This window comes from Wolffia australiana, chromosome 11, assembly GCF_029677425.1.
Source record: "Wolffia australiana isolate 7733 chromosome 11, ASM2967742v1".
NCBI lineage: Eukaryota > Viridiplantae > Streptophyta > Magnoliopsida > Alismatales > Araceae > Wolffia > Wolffia australiana.
This window is the reverse complement of record NC_135845.1, coordinates 15948103-15964749: the sequence shown is the minus strand read 5'-3', so window position 1 is coordinate 15964749 and position 16647 is coordinate 15948103. Positions and strand designations below refer to the sequence as shown.

Below are 16647 nucleotides of genomic sequence, written 5' to 3'. Positions count from 1 at the left end.
GTAATGCATGTCATCTTCTGGTGGAAATAGAACATAGAGATTTTGGTAATACTTAATCTCTCTTTAGATCTATCAGGAAAACAACGTTTAATGCAGATTCACAAAATCCATGAGCTGAGGAATAAAGCTTACAAAAACTCAAGAAGTTTTAAAGCCAGGATGAAGCATTTTCATGACAAGAACATTAACATCAAACATTTTCATAAACATCAAAAGGTATGACTTCATAATTTAAGGTTGAAACATTTTCCACGGAAGTTGAAATCAAGATGTGATGGACCATTTATAATTACTGACATTTATCAGAATGGAGCTATTTTGATTTTTTATCCTAAGACAGGGAAGGAGTTCACATTAAATGACATGCAATTACAGCCGTCCGCAGAAGCAGAAACTTTATCACAACCCACAGCAACAGTATTTAGTAAACCTGATCGCACCCACCGAACAGGAAGCACCAACTTAGGATTTGGATTCTAGAACTTATCTCTCTATTGCATTTTCATTTCGCAAATAATGGGAATTATCCTGATTTCCTAGCTTTCATTTTTGTTTGTTTTTCTTTCAGTCTATAGCTTTTGTAGGAATAAAGAAGAAGTACAATTCACACACATAACAAGATGTTGGATCATCATTAGTTAGTTCTTCCAAAAAATTGAAAGATCACTCCTATGTAGGTTTCCGGTTCTGAACTTCTGAATAATATTTATGATCCATTCCCATGCATTAAGGACATTACATAATTTAGTGAGGGGAGAACATTTCATGTGCTTAGGATTTCAAACCTTTGTTTGGTTTTTGTCATATAAATTACATTTATAATTGAAAACCCACCTTCAGGAGATCTTCTTCATCCATGAATTCGAAGTACATGTGTAGGGAACTTTGGCTTTATATAGCGGAAATAAAACAAACCTTGATTTTGGATAATGTGGGAGTCAATTTCCAAACATCTAGGGTATCTGTTAGGTGAGTACAGGATAAGAAAATAAAAGAATTCAAGCAATATGACTCACAAAAGTAGAGAGTTGAGTGAGTTGAGGACCCCCACCGCACCACCACTCACTAAGCCGATCCTACTTGAATGTTTTTATTCTTTCACTGATTCAATCTTACTTTAGGGTGGGAGACAGACATTTCTCCAAGTCTTTAAGCACCAAATTTTCTTTTTCTTGATCTCCATCCAGCTTGCCATTCCATTTGCCATTCCATTTGCCATTTAATTTGTTATACCATATACCTATCCACTTCCTTGCACCTTTCTCTAACCAATAGCCTTTCATGGATAGTAGCCATCTCCCAAGCCATTATATCTACCTTCCCATGGGATCACCTATATCCCATCTATATCGCCATTTCTATCTAATTTTACTCTTTAAATTCTGATTACCTATTCTTCTCTTTAATGATTTTACATAATGCCCTCCATAGAGTCAATAATAATTCTCTTCTCTTTTATCTTTCACAATATTTTACTATGTCCTTTACCCCTTTAGAAAAAAAAGAGAAAGTCCTCAAGTTCAACCAAAATCTGAGGACTTCAAAAAAAAGTGGGGATTTTGTGGTACGCATTGTTAGTACATCAACTTTGGTACAAGTTATTGTTTATCGAATTTAACGAGGGCATCACACTTATTTTTTTATTTCTATTTCTTTCTCATTCGTCTTAGTCTTGGGATAAGGCAACCTGAAATGATACCTCCATACATTCCAAATCCACTTCTTCCCCTTTGAGCATTCTATCTTTCATTCGTTCTTATTCTCTCACCCATGTTGTCACACCATTTGATATTCCGTGCGAACTGGGAGGCAGAGAATGTCTAGCGTTTATTGTATAGTAGTAGGAAACTTAGTAAATAATTTTAACATAAGTAGCCGCTACCAGGAAGAGAGTGACCTTGATATGAGAGGGGAGGTCCACCACTTGAAGAGCGCAGTAAGGAACCTTTTGGATCATAGTGCAATATCTGGAGAGAAGTAGATTTTTCTATCTCATTTCATTAGCTCTTCCTCAACAACGAGGGATGGCAACCATAATCCTAACAAGCTGGAATCTAATTTGTCGAGGGGAGTTCCGTTTGAGCTTGTTATCGATACTTCTTACACTTCATGCAGATGGATAAGGATTGATGGATGAAGAAGTCATCTAAAATAATAATGGTACATTTCTTAGAGACTCTCAATGATTTATGTGGGGGGGTGTCATAACTTTCAAATTAACATGTTTAATTGATAAATTTTTCATTATATTTATGTGTTTTAGTGTCTATATTTGCGTGTAATCATATATAAATGGAGAACAATAATATGTTCCTCTTCATTTTATTGTTATTTCTAAATTTATATTATTTTTACATTGTATTTAACATCATTTCAGTAAAGAAATACTTTTACAGGGCCGTAAGTACTTGGCAAAAGGTTGATAAGGGTTTTCTTAATTTTTTGGAATTTTTCTATTTTTAATAATGTCTGACCATTACTTAGTCAAGAAATCACATTAGAAGTACAAGAATTGACATTTTTTAATTATTTTATATTTACATACAGATTTTCTATTAAATAGGTGGTGTCCACATCATTCCCCCAAAAATTTGGGCGAATGATTGGAAGCGCCAGGTCTAATCAGTGATAGGCTCATTATGGCATCCCAACTCGGGATGCCATAATGAGGAAATCATTATATCGCATGGACCTACGTGGCGAGGAAGGCGAGAGAAAGATACGATTTTTATTTTTTATTTTATTTTCGTGCAACAAATGCACGCGGAGAATTTAGCTCCGGGTTCATTTGTTAAACACAAATATTCCTCGTACCCCAATCAGCTGGCATGTACACTAAATGCACGCGGCAACGGACACATGTAGAAAATATAAATAATTGTGGTAAGCTCACCGCTGTACTTTTTTTCATTTCTCATGTTATTTAAAAACAGTGCAGACAAGGTGATGTGGCATTTTTTCTAGCCTTTTAAACACAGGAATCATCTCTCCAATGATTGCACGCTTTAGATGCGGACAACAACATGTTAGAATACAATCCAAGGGCGGTGAAAAGAAAGAAAAAAGGCGTCAGCCAATCAGAAAAATTGACCTTTTGAATAATAATATGATCCAACGGCCTAGATTAATCTACAGTAAAATGACAATATCTTGAGATCTAGATGCCAGATTGGGGTGAATTTTTGAGGGAATGTTTGTCTCTCCCCTCTCCAAGCGAGACAGTTGGATCATTTAATAGAGGTCTGGGAAAGGGAGAAATTCACTTTTCAAAGCTCTCCCAAAGGATTTATCCAGGAACAACATAGGAGTTGCTTTAGAAGTTGACAGATCTTGATTCTGCCTTCAAAGTTGTAAGTTTCTGATTTGTATTTTGAACTTCTTCTTGTGAGAGTCTAAAATCCCTTGGCATGGGCAAAATGTTCATGCCCTAAAAGTTGTTTTGAATGAAACTAGAATTGCAATTTGACTCTCATTTTGGTTCAATTTATAATCTTTATTTTTCAATAGATTTGAAACAATTCTGCATTTTTAAAATTTTAAATTAGGGTCGGATTTTACCTTTCCTAAAATACTTCACTTTCTCTCTCTAGCTTAATTCAGCTATTTTATCTCTCTATATTTGAAAATTAATTATTTCAAAATTTATCTCAATATATTAAAAACCTAAATACACAATTTCATCAAAAAATTCGTCCATCTTGAAGTCCACTTTTAAAACCCTTTCTTGATATTTAAATTAGCATTTTTTAAGTTATAAAATTTGTTTTACAATTTATAATAATATGGAAATTAATAATTCAAATTAATCTGATCTTATAACTAAAATTATCATATCTTGAGCTTTTTGACTGACATATTTAAAATCAAATTTAAGTTTTTACTTAATTTTGATTAAGTTAAAAACATCATTAAGCACATTTAAGGTCTATTAATTGCAAAATAATTAATTATTGTATAATTTATTAAAAAATTGGATAAATTACTTGTTTGCTTTCTCCTTATGCTTCAAATGAGACCCCTTTCCCCAATTATATTTTACCTAAGGTTTTTCTTAAAAATCCTCCGAAGTAAAATATATCCACTAATGCCCTTATGACCTTGTGCGTGTGGTCCTCTAGGCCCATGTATCGTTCTAGTTAATAACTTTAATGGCACCATAACATTTATTGATGAAACTTATTAATTAACGATCTCAATATACAGATTAATTAAATAATGATCGATGTAACCCAATGAGTAGGTCAAGTTTCCAACCCGTGAAGTGCCACAATAGATAGGTTAAGCTACACCTCGTGCTCTCGAAGATACCGAGTAGTCTCAAACTCGCTCGTGGAACCTTAACTGTCGTTGGTTACCGTATATGTATAATCTATCATTCGTGTGAGACTCTCGAATGGCTTACCGTAGGGCTTATGGTCCAACCCTAATCTATCATTCGATTAGTATTGATGCGTAATGGTGATCATTAGAGAACGTTGTCTATAATATCCTCAAGTCAATATCTTCTTATACCAAGGGGTGATTATCCCGCCTTGACCACTGAATCATCTCTAGAAGCTTCTTAGTTCATCCGATCTATAACTTACTTGAATCCCATGATGAGTGGCTTGTAAATCATAGTCAAAATGTAGTCATCTAGTCATGAGATGTCTCTGGTGTCTTTGGTAAGTGGATCACTTATGCAATTTTGACTTGAATCAACCTGATTGCATTTTAGGTGTAATACTATTCAGAGATTCATAGGTTTGAAGTAGCACAACTTATATCCTTAGTCTCGCCACAATATTAGCCACAAAATGAGCTATACATTTTGTACAAGTAGGATCAGATAGTGCTTTTATATCCAGATAATTAGATGTCCGTCTCGACTATCCACCGAATAGAAATATTTAGAATACATGTTTAAAGACCAGTGATCACTGTATTATGATCTCATCATAATTCACATAGTAATTGCACGTACTCATGGACTACATTATAAACATCACATGGAACAATAATTAACATAAATATTTTATTCAATGAACTTAAATAAACATGGTGGTGCGATTGGCTTGATGACCACATAATATCCATCACTCTTTCCCTTACCACCTCGCATTTGGGTGTGTGGCCTTCGCATATGACCATTCAACCTCCAAGTCGAAACTTGCCCCTTTGGTGACAAAAGGAATGTTTACTGGATCCACCTTCGTAAGAGTCATTGCTACATTGTCTCGGCCGATGTTACATTTCATGAGTTGACGTCCTTCTTCTCCACAATTTCCTCAAGTTTGGAGCATTTAGCATCACTTCCTCCTATTTCTCCCGTGGAGCCAACCACTCCCTCTCTTGTGACCAATTTCCCTCTTCCACTACCTTCCGCTCCTCTACCATCATTACTCCCACTCCAGAACCTATTACCACCTTTTTGCAGGCTCTTCCTCTTCCTCCTCTCCGCCTCCTAGCTCTTTGGCCCCCGAGCTCCCTGCTGAAGCCCAATCTGCGCCCTCCATGAGTCCGTCTTTAGATGATCTTCATCTTCCGATTGTGCTTGGGAAAGTGACACACTCCTTCACTTTTCATCCCTACTCTAACGCAGAATTGTACGTGAGACTATATGTGCCTTATCATGCATTTGATGTGGCAGTGGCTATGAAGACTATTCCTAATCTCATGAGATTTCACTATTGGTTCCTCACTAGAAAGCCGATATAGGTGAAGAGTATTCTGTCATCTTTTGTTAGGGTACGTGGGAGCTTGTCGATCAAATGGCTAGTACTGATGTCATGAGCAGTCGCTAGGTGTTCAACCACAAATATCATCCTGATGGCACTATTCATCGCTCCAAAGCTTGGTTGGTCTCTTGGGATTTCTCCAAGGTTCATGACATTAACTATGAGAAAACCTTTTCTTCGGTATTTTGGCATAACTCCATCCGCATGCTACTTTCCATGGCGATCAACATTGACTAGCAATTGCACCAACTTGATATTTTAAAGCCTTTCTATATAGAGATCTCTCAGAGTGTGTTTATGTGGAGCAACCTCCTAGCTATTCAGTTGAAGGGAAAAATGATAAGGTATGTTTTCTTCATTGTGCTATTTATGGCAGCAAACATAGTTCCCAGAAATGATTTGAGAAATTTAGCAAACTCATCGCAACATGCAGACGGGTGGCTTGTGATGTGGAATCCACTGTATTCCCCAAGACTACTTAGGCTGGTTGTATCATTTTAGTCGTTTATGTGGATGACATGATCATCAAGGGCATGATCGTGTGGGCATTCAACACGTCAAGATATTTCTCCATCGACATCCCGATATTCCTGGCTTAGGAAAATCTAAGTATTTCCTTGGCATCAAATTTGGATCTCACCCATGCACTATTGTCCTCAACCAACACAAGTACATTCTTGATACTGTGTAGAAGCTTCTCTCACGATGCAAGCCATACGCATCTGCGATAGATAACAAGCCCAAGTTTTGGAATACTACGTCTCCACTTTATACAGATCCGTAAAGGTGTCGGAACCAAGGTGGGAAGCTCATGTACACTACGCTGAGTTGGACAGATATTGCATTCACCATAAATGTTCTAAGCCAGTTTATGCATGCCCCTCGAGAGGTTCACTAGGAGGCTACTCTACGTCTACTTGCATATCTTAAATATGCCCTAGGAAGAGGATTTATCTTCTGAAGTCATGGCCACCTACACGTCGTTGGGTACTCTCATACAAGATTTGATGGCTATCGTCAGCACCAAAAATCGACGACTGACTACTGCGTGTATGTGGGTGGTAGCCTTGTCATTTGGCGAAGTCACACCCAATCTCTCCCATCGGTATCATGTCCAAAGGCAGAATATCGAGCGATAGCATAGACATCTTGTGAGATGTCATGGGTACGTAACTTCTTGCTTGAACTTGGCTTTCCAATTAAAGGGGCTATGCCAGTGATGCATGACAAAAAAGTTGGCATGTTCATTGCCAACAATCAAACCTTCTCCATGTGTACCAAACATATCCTAATCGACTGTCATATGATTCGTCATCATATCATTGCAGGACTTATTTCCACACCGTATGTGGCCTCTACAAATCAACTTGCAGATATATTCACTAAAGGGTCAAGTGTAATGCCCTACGACATCTTCTTAGGAAATCTGAGCCTATATGACATCTACGCTCCAGCTTGAGGCAGAATGCGATAAGAGAAGGCCCAATATGGGGCTAGGTATCTGGGCTTCAGTCGTCACATATTTCTCTCTCTCTCTCTCACTCTATTCTATAAATTGATGCACTTGTAAAATGGTGGAAACGTAGTCAAGTCATCCCTACTTCTTTCACATGATTAAAAGAGATACCCATAGGTAGCGCGATACAATGAAACATGATTCAGAGATAATTGTTAGAAGGACATTGGAGAAACGGGCGCCCAAGGCTGGCTGACATGTGAACCTGAAATGGGTGCCCTTATATTGATACTTATTCTGGATAATTTTATTTAAGTCCATATAACTTAGTCCATCCACCAACAATTATGTCATTTGTGAACCTTTTTGCCCATGTATCAGTCATGCTAATAAACTTGATCAAAATAATAGAATTGATTGTCCAACCTTTTTAAAGCACTGGATTGGCACATACAAATAGATATAATGATATTACCAAACTGCTGGCAGATGATTATCTTTATTAATTATATCCATTGAGATGGATTGACAATTTTCATAAATAACTTGTTAATCTTGATATCATTGGACTCTTTCTAAGCACAAAAACTGAACTTACTTTTGTAGTTAAATATCTATGAATTATATAATTCAGATAAGTGAATAAAAAATCAGAAGTGCACGTAGGCTATAACAAGTAACTTTTCAAATGATTATGATTAATCCAAATGTTTAACCAAATTATTATGTCCTGAACCAATCGCTTATCTATCATAATTATTAACCCAACTCTAGTATAAATTATTTATTTTAAAGTATTGAGTTATGAAAACATAGTTATTATTTTTTCCATTACTTAATGTTAAGTAATTAGATATGAATCCAAAGGGAGTGGGTCATATACAAGAAGATATATGGATGATTTGGTCAATATATATATATATATATGTATATATATATTCATATTTTTGGAGCCAGACCGTATGGGTAGGAGAGGCAATTCATGGTTGACATATTAAGTTTATATGAATCTAAATGAATGATTACAATCAGTATCAGTAATATTTGAAATTTCAAATGCGATATCCCCGTAATCATGACTAGTTGGTTTGGTCAATGATTTAGTCTTCTGGTGGTTGCTTAAGTTGCATATCGTTCAGGCTGCGATTGGGAGGGAGGGGGTGAGTGACGGGGATGTGAATAGTAATAAAATTAATTTTTGATGTCATTATTGTCATTGGAAAGCTTTACATCTATGTTATCCTCTAGATTATTTTGGAGGAGAATGAGTCAACTTCCTATGGACTATGCATCACCGTCAGTCCTTAACTAATGGCACATCTTCCATTTTACCTACATTTCTAACAAATGATCACACCCTCGGGAGACTCCTCCTTTCCACAGTAGTCATATTTATATTCTCATAACATGAACCTTGTCATAATATGTTTCCAATTAATCCACAGTTGGTAAATATTACTCAGTCACTTCGTGAAGCCTTTGCTCAAACTCGTTCTTTTTCCCAGGAAAGTGAAGGAACTTCAAACATATTAAAAGAATGATTTAATGAGAAATTTATAGTGTGTGAATGCACATTGATTATGAACAATATTTTGGGTCATTAACTTGTTTATATATTTTTCATGATTTCATACATATTTTGTCTTTAAAGTTTTATTTACTGCTTTTATTTATCAGAAGGGCAATTGTTTTTTGAAGTATTTTTAAGATTAAATAGCTGAACAATCTAGCCGGATATATATTTCATGATATAAATAAGGTTGTTGAGTTGTTAGAGGAATTTAACTATGCGTAGGCGAAAACTATCCCTTAAAGATGAGAAAATAGATGTTGTTCCCAATTTAAAAGATGACCCATCCATATCCCCAGGTGCATGCATTTACTATCGTTTCAGTGTTATCAATTGATGTTGATTCTTGTGGATACAGTTGTTGATCGTTTAGACCCAAAAAAACAAGAGTTTAATAAAAATGTTTATTATATAACTACTCCATTGAAGAATGTTTATAGTTTGTTTTTCATGTGGTTCCCATATTTAGAATCTATATGCGTTGTGCTCTGTTTACTATTATCTTGTAATTTCTTCTCTTTACCACGCGATAGGTCAACGAAGCATGAGTGTGCGCAGAGCGCCCGTACTACCTGCCAAACCCTTCGGTCTAATAGGAACGAGCAAAGACAAAATGACAAGAAACCCTGGCACCCCCATTAATAAACAAAGAGTATAAAGTTTTGGGCCTTCCATTTTACCCGTCTGCTCTTCGTCAGGGAGTGCGAGTTGTGGAGTGTGTCACAAGAAATAGGGCTTGAAGCACTACGCGCCATAGCAATGAGCCGACAGTTGATGGCTGTAGGTCACGACTTCTACCGAAAAGTTAACATGAAGATTCATATTTCACATGGAGGAGTGTGCATCTTTATCTTGGGTGTTCTTCTGTCGTGCGACCCGGTGACTTATGTGCGACCTGTGGCCCATGCCTCCTATTTGTTCGGGGGGGCGTTGTGAACTCTGATCCAATACGGGTATTTAATCCTGACGCTGAGATGCTCAGTCAACTCCTTAACCTTGATAGGAAGATGGCTTATTCCCAAAAATAGTGCTAAAGGTTACAAAGCATTGGAGGAACTTATGTGAATGTGTGTAAACCTCACTGCTCGGAAACACCCAGTGCTGACCACACTGAGAGCCACCAAAGTGGAGGTCATGACAGCTGGCAAAGTGGTGTTAAGCATCCCTAGTGGTACCTAGAGGTCGTGATGATATTATCTATGTTCGTACCGCTCCTTGTGGAGTAGATCCCGCATCCAACCAACCTTTTTTACCAGGAACAGGATAATTCCCACTCCCGCTGGCAGGCAGGCCGGGCCATGAGCATGATGGGAATGTGCTTCCCAAAATTCCAGCCCAGGCCGGGGTTAGCATAGAATGAAGGCGACGGCCCTATTTGTGAAAGAAAGCAGGTTTCTTGCGGGCGGATAAAAGTGGACGTGGGGCAACTTTAGGAGTAGGGTGAAAGGTAACTAGGAGAGCCATTTGGGTGAGACAGAATGGGCGGGCACGAGTAGTCTGGTGTTCGAGCCGATTGGTCAGACGATGACTACTGCAATGTTTTATAGTATTAGCCTCCGGGAATGTAATGGGATGGAATAGAAAGAACACAAAGTTGGATCAGTTCTCTTTGGGGGTGGGGGCTTCTTCACAAGCTTATCTCTGCCCCATTTTCTGTCCATCTTGACTGGCAGCAGCAGGTCTCCCCATCTCTCCTCAACTTTCCCCAGTCTTTGACCCGAGCTGTATGAGGCAGAAATGCGTCCCATGTACTGTTCGGGAGCCAAGCACCACCCCAGCAGTGATGGTGAAGCTTAGGTCGACTAATATGAATAAGATACAGTTCACTCAAGATTTACCCTTGGGTTCCAAACTCCATATGGCGTAGGCGCGTTATTGTTTGCGAAGTGTCGATCATTCACATGGACCCACTTCTCATTCCATTTGTAGGAATTTGATGATTTATAAACCGACCCTAACCAACAATCGGTTCATGTTTGAGCATGATGAATCACTTCGCGCCGACCTCTTGCCAATACTAGGTACTCATCTGAGAATGAAAAACTGGAGCATTTTCTCCATCGGCAGATGAAGAATCGCCAACATAAGAATTTCTGGTTTCCTATGTTCCCATAAAAAGGATATTAAGCAGGACTTATTTGATGACCCGTTTTATCACACGTCCAATGTAGTGACAATAATATATAGCCCAGATTATGTTTTACTAACCTTCAAAGTACCAAAGTGGTCATGAAACAAGATTTTAATCACATCTTATTTAAATGGAATCTTGGGAAATGCCATACACACAAACGTCAACGAATAGGTAGAGGATTTCTCTCTAAGGTTATGTACCCTCATGTCATTGTGGCAGCACCCCATTTGCTCCTTGTGTTTGTACTGCGTTCAACTCTTCATCCACTACTTGCGGCTCGTCTTGAACAATTGGTTCTTCTTCTTCAGGCTGTGTCTGCTGGTTCTGTATTGCTAGGCGCCGGAGAAGTCTAAAACTACAGGCAGTTACAAGTGCAAGACAGAATGTAATGGCCACGACAATGAATAGCCCCCGTAGGCTGTGCAATGTTATATGACTGCCACCATTTTCCTCCTCCTGGCATTGACTTGTATCATTTGCTAGCGTCCACTTCATCTCTATATCTTTCATTGATGGACCCTGCGTCACTGTCACCACTGCCTGCGAGACATCTGAGAGAATGGGAGAGTCTTTGGGAAAAGCCTGAAACACGGAGAAGATATTGAGGATATCACAACTCAATGATAAAAGATGCAAGTTTTAGTCGAGGAGTAGTTGAGAGTCGTGTCCAAAGAAATACAAATTTACCGGCCACAACAGTCGAAGATAGTTATCAAACACGTAACTGCACTAGAAACAGATATTCCAAACATTAAAGATTCGATCTACTATGATAGACTCGTGTAACAGGACACACTGACATCAACTCAAGGACACAAATTTGACGGGATGAAACCGCACATTGAACCCCACATTAAAATCACTTGTAACTTTGCCGAAACAAAAAAAGACTTGAATCCACCTCAGTTGGGAATCATGATTAAGTAAACTCATGCCTATTATTTTGTGTGTCTCTCCTTCTCTCATTCTTTTATCTTGGCTGCAATCTTGACCCCCTTGGATGTTGAAGGGGCACTTCTGGACTTAAAAAGTCAAGGCGAAGAGATGCAATTCGTCCTGTAATTTCAGAAGCTTTCTATTCCTTATCTCTAGGATGTCCTTAGAAAAAATATTTGTAATGTTACTTTGAAAATATGTGTATATGCACTGTATATGAACATGTAATATGCCAGGTGAATGGAGGTGAAGCTCTTCCATTTAACTCATATCCTTTACTCTCGTCTCTCTTGTTCCCCCGGTGAAAAACAAGGAGAGAACTTTATTTTTCCAACACTCCACGTTGTACCTTTTTCTTCAAACTAAACAAAATCAACAAGAACTAGCTCATCGGGGTTCTTCATTTCTATCATTTCCGAAGAGAGAGCGGACAGAAAGATAGGATAAGAAGTAAATCAGAGAAGAAAAACTTACAAATCCAAATCCTGCAGTTTTGTGGGTTGGGCCAACCATTGTGTAGCCCTTGCAGTACTTCTTTAAGATGAGACGTATGTATGGGAGTTCATGAAAGACTGCGATCACTGTACCATTGGCGAGTGCGGCGGCAAACTCGTCCGGGCTAGTCAGTGGAGTGAGCTTCGAACCAAAGGTGGGTTTCAAGAGCCCCTCCAGAAAAGTTCCTCTACCATAACCCACCTGCTTCCCACTCTTAACCGCCTCTTCCATATCCTTAAACGCAGGCTTAAGCTTTGCCGCCGTCAGAATAGACGCCACACTAGCCGTATAAGTTGACGTGAGAATGAGTACCGCAAAAACCCACACGGTCACCACCACCTTGGATAATCCGCTCTTGAGTTCTTTCCCTGAACAAGCATCAACGATCCATTACATATAACTTTACTTTATTAGCGTCGAAGGAGAAATAGGAAACTTAACTGTGCGCGAAGACCGCTGTGGAGAAGGCAAAGTAGAGAACGTCGGTAATGACATGTAAAAGAGGGCCCTCAAAGCTTTCATTGTTCTCCATTTTCTCGATGGCCCAAACTATGAAGCCGGTCAAGAGGAAGAAGCCCAGAGTGCACACCCACAGCTGGGGAGTTAAGGGCTCCATGAACACAAAGAAAGTTCCTCTCTTGTTGTCCACTTGTAAGGGAACGATCATGAAAACACCAGAATCGGTGTAGGGCAGTGTGAAGTCCACATACTGGAAGCGATTCGCTGTTATGGTAACGTCGCCTGCCACAGCATCAAACCTCTGTTTGTCAGACAACGTCATGTTAATTTTTGGAATAGACTGCCTAAGTGGGCGAAATAGCTAGAGAGAGTAATAATCAGAAAGATACATAAATGCATCGATTTCACATGCAGTTATTCAGCAAGACTGGCAGAATTAAAAAAGAACCGAGTCCAATTATTTGTGCATTAAAAAAGAACTTGATGGGTAAATCAAATACCGCTGGTCCAAGAAAAAAAGGATAAAGAATAAAGCATTAAAGCAATAGAAATAGCAAAAGAAACAAATGAGAAATCAACTAGTGAATAATAAAAGCAAAAGAAGCAATAAAAATGTGAAAAAATAAACATTTAAATGAAAAATAAAAAGAAACAATGGAGATAAAATAGAAATACAACTAAAAATGAAAAAAAAAACTAAAAGTAGAAAGTAAATACAAAAACTTAATGAAAGAGTAAAAAAGTAAAAACCAATAAAGATAAAAACTAAAACAGGAAAGAGTAAAAGTAGAAGAGTACAATTAAAAAATATGTAATAACAAGTAAAACTAAAAGTATAAAATAAACAATTGAGAAATAAATTAAAATGAAAAAGTAAAAAAGTTTAAAATAAGAACGAAAAGTGAGAAAGAATAAATAATAAAAATAAGAAAAAATGATAAAAATAAAAAATAGGGAAAAAATACCATCAACAGAGTTAAAAAATTGGAAACAAGTGTAAAATAGCGTCAAGAAAAAAGAATAAAAAAGATTTAGCAAAGTATTTCTGAGCTTACCCCAACGTGAATCTGCTGCACGAGCTGGTCATAAGAACCGGAGGTGCCATCGCTCTCCGCGTAGGGAACATAGTCGAAGGGAACCGGGTAGGGCAAAGAACTCATCACCTTGTCGAAGATTTCAATGGAGTAGCCAGTGGGTATTTTCTGCTTGCTGATGTGATCAGCCTCAAATTTTACAAACTCAAAGAAGCTATCCTTCACAGGGACACCAACACGAAGCCTCTTCCCTCCGGTGGTAGCCTCCCACCCTCTGGGCACAACAGAAAAATCACCAGGCCAAACCACAGTCCCAAGAAGCTCGCTCTTCTTCCCAGAAGACCCCTCCGGCGAGGAGCTCAAACCACGGCCATCTGTCCAGAAGCCCACGCCCTTCTGCCCATTCCCCACCACGTTGATAATCTGATACCCGGAGCTCTGTAGCTGCCCATTCACCAGACGAAAATCCCCGCTAACTCCCCCAAACTTGACACCCTCCAGAGCTCTAAGAACAGCCCGACCGCTCTCAGACTCCGGAATCGAATCCAAATCCGTTTGAGCGCGTTGTTTGAGCTCCAGAGAGTTACTTGAAATTCTCGGTTTCTTGAACGCGGTAAACTTGGTCTGAGCCTTGTCCACAGCCATGGCCAGGGCAAACGTGGCGTCGTAAGCCCAGAGAGAGAGATGACGCTTCGATGGCGGACTCTGACGCTGTTCGCTTGAAGGGCGTCCATTAGGAAGGGGACGACGCCGTTGCCGTAGTCGGTGTCCTCGAAGATGATGGTGGCTTCTCGCCAATGGTAGAACGCTACGACGGAGGCTACCGCGGCCGCTTGGGATGAGTCGCTGAGCGCTGTTCTTAGTAGGTAGGGAGTTGCGGAAAAGGAGAGGAAGGGGCTCGTTGCGGAGAAGGTGAGCAAGGGCACTCGAGCCTTGCCGGCGATATCTGCTAATAACTTCGCCTGCCCGGATTTCTGAGGGCCCAGGACGGCCGTCACTCCTTCCTTGTTCACCAGTCAGAGAGCTGAAGATGCATGTTTCAACTTGGTTATCAATCGACCAAGGAATGAGAAATTGAATAGCTGTTTTTTATGGGATTGTGATTTTGATGACTGAATTCGATTTTTTGCCAGAGAAAAAAAAGTGGAAATAGAAATCCAGGAATTTTAGTGAACAAGGGGCTAAACGATTTTGAAGACAGAATTTGATTTTTTTGCTGAAGAAAAAAATTAGAAAGAGAAATCCTGGAATTTGTTTAACAGTTGGACAAACGCTTTTGGAGATTGAACTTGCTTTCCCCGAAAAAATAAACTGGGAAGTGAAATCCAGGGATTTGTTTTAACAGTGGGATGAGTGATTTTGGAGACTGAACTAGCTTTTCCGCCAAAAAAAAGAATCTGGAAAGAGAAAGCCAGGGATTTTCTTTAACAGGGGGATAAATGATTTTGAAGATTGGTGGCCTATAAGATTTCCTCGTTCACCAATCCGAGGGCTGCAGATGCAAGTTTGAACTTGATCTTCTGGCAAAAAATGGAATGAAAAATCAAGAATTTGGCGTACTTAGAATGATAAAAATTTACCTGCGGATCCGGCGGCCATATCGCCTGCCTTCCCGTCGCGGGGATAGAGGACGAGCCGCGTGGTGAGATTAGGGTTTCCAGCGTAGATATCGTCCACCGCTAATGAAATGCTGGTCCAGCACATCTTCCCCACCAGAGTGCCCATGTCGACGATGACTCCTACTTTTACAGGTAAGGGATCTTTCAACCTGTTTATACTCTGCGAGAAAACCGGCCTCTGTGCGAGAAGAACCAACAAGAGAAACAGCACAGCTTTTCGCTCCATCTTGTCTGACGAGCACTCTACAGAACTCTTCTATTCTGAATTTGATCTGAAATCAAATACCTGTTTTTCTATGATAACGTTCATCCCATAAAGAATTTATGTTCCATGTTTGGACAGTTGACTAAACCTGACCAGATATTTATGTTTTATTGTGCTAGCCGCCGACTTTGGGAGGTTCCTTCTCAGATGGTCCCTGCATTGAAATTACGAGATAGAAACGCAATTCAAACGTTAACCCTCCTCACATGATCTTAAGTCATCGCCAGCCCATTCCTTTATTATGCAGAAGGCTCAATACTCTTAATTTTATGAATAATATTTGTTGTCTGTTCTTGTCTGCCAATTCACGAACTACTGGAAGAATTCGTACTTCGATCTTAGATTTCAATCCAATTTTACATTCATGCTTGAATAAATTGACTGGTTCTTAACGTAAAGCAAACAAAAAAATGATTTTAAGGTTACGCACCATGCGCGTGAGGAAATATCTCTGGCGTAATATGCACGTATCGAACATCATCGAGTATTTTGACCAATTCTACCATGAACGACGAGGGGGAATAACGAGAGGTGCACGACGCTGAAAGGAAACGCTGTTGACGAAATGGTAGTGGGTACAGTGAAAACGGAGTTATCCTACCACAAGAGTTCGCGTCTTGGAGTTTTCAGAAGAGACAACTCGTCTTGTTAAGCTACGAAAGTGCGTGAAGAAACACTCCTGTGTGGAGGGCGTTAACTTCCTGCCGTTCTCTTGATGTAAGCCTCAACTTTGTAGACTATTCGGACATTACGGATATCAAGATATTTTATTGCTTTTGCGCAACGGTTTATTCCTTAAACTTTCATAATTTCTTGGTCTCGGAGGGCAGGTCCAGCTCGTGACGGTCGAGAGTGAGAGGCCGTTATTTGAGATTGTGGAAGGCAGCAGCGAGTGGACAGTGTTAACAGAGTCAGCAACTCGGTGCCCAGTCAACCGCCTGCTCAGCACTACGTGGACTACT

At 39.3% G+C, this 16647-nt stretch overlaps 1 protein-coding gene and 1 pseudogene across 1 annotated transcript; one reads left to right on the top strand and one right to left on the bottom strand.

Annotated features, from left to right (window-relative positions):
* The first annotated feature begins 9377 nt into the window (after positions 1-9377).
* On the top strand, positions 9378-10858 carry LOC144709699 (cytochrome c biogenesis CcmF C-terminal-like mitochondrial protein pseudogene; annotated as a pseudogene).
* Positions 10859-10912: 54 nt separating this feature from the next.
* On the bottom strand, positions 10913-15747 carry LOC144709859 (glutamate receptor 2.7-like). The gene is made up of 5 exons (XM_078583513.1): positions 15382-15747; positions 13823-14825; positions 12750-13068; positions 12288-12676; positions 10913-11459 (listed from the first exon to the last, which is right to left on the bottom strand). Exons 2-5 carry the CDS (start codon positions 14444-14446, stop codon positions 11085-11087), a joined length of 1707 nt encoding a protein of 568 aa, XP_078439639.1. The 5' UTR covers positions 14447-14825; positions 15382-15747; the 3' UTR covers positions 10913-11084.
* Between the last annotated feature and the right edge of the window lie 900 nt (positions 15748-16647).

Bases quoted from the DNA above. Each gene is read 5' to 3' on its own strand.
- LOC144709859 (XM_078583513.1), bottom strand. From the start codon at position 14,446: ATGGCTGTGGACAAGGCTCAGACCAAGTTTACCGCGTTCAAGAAACCG. The intron at 12,677-12,749 runs GTTAAGTTTCCT...ATGCTTGTTCAG, and splicing joins CACAGCGGTCTTCGCGCACA to GGAAAGAACTCAAGAGCGGA. The intron at 11,460-12,287 runs GTAAGTTTTTCT...TCCGTGTTTCAG, and splicing joins AAACTGCAGGATTTGGATTT to GCTTTTCCCAAAGACTCTCC.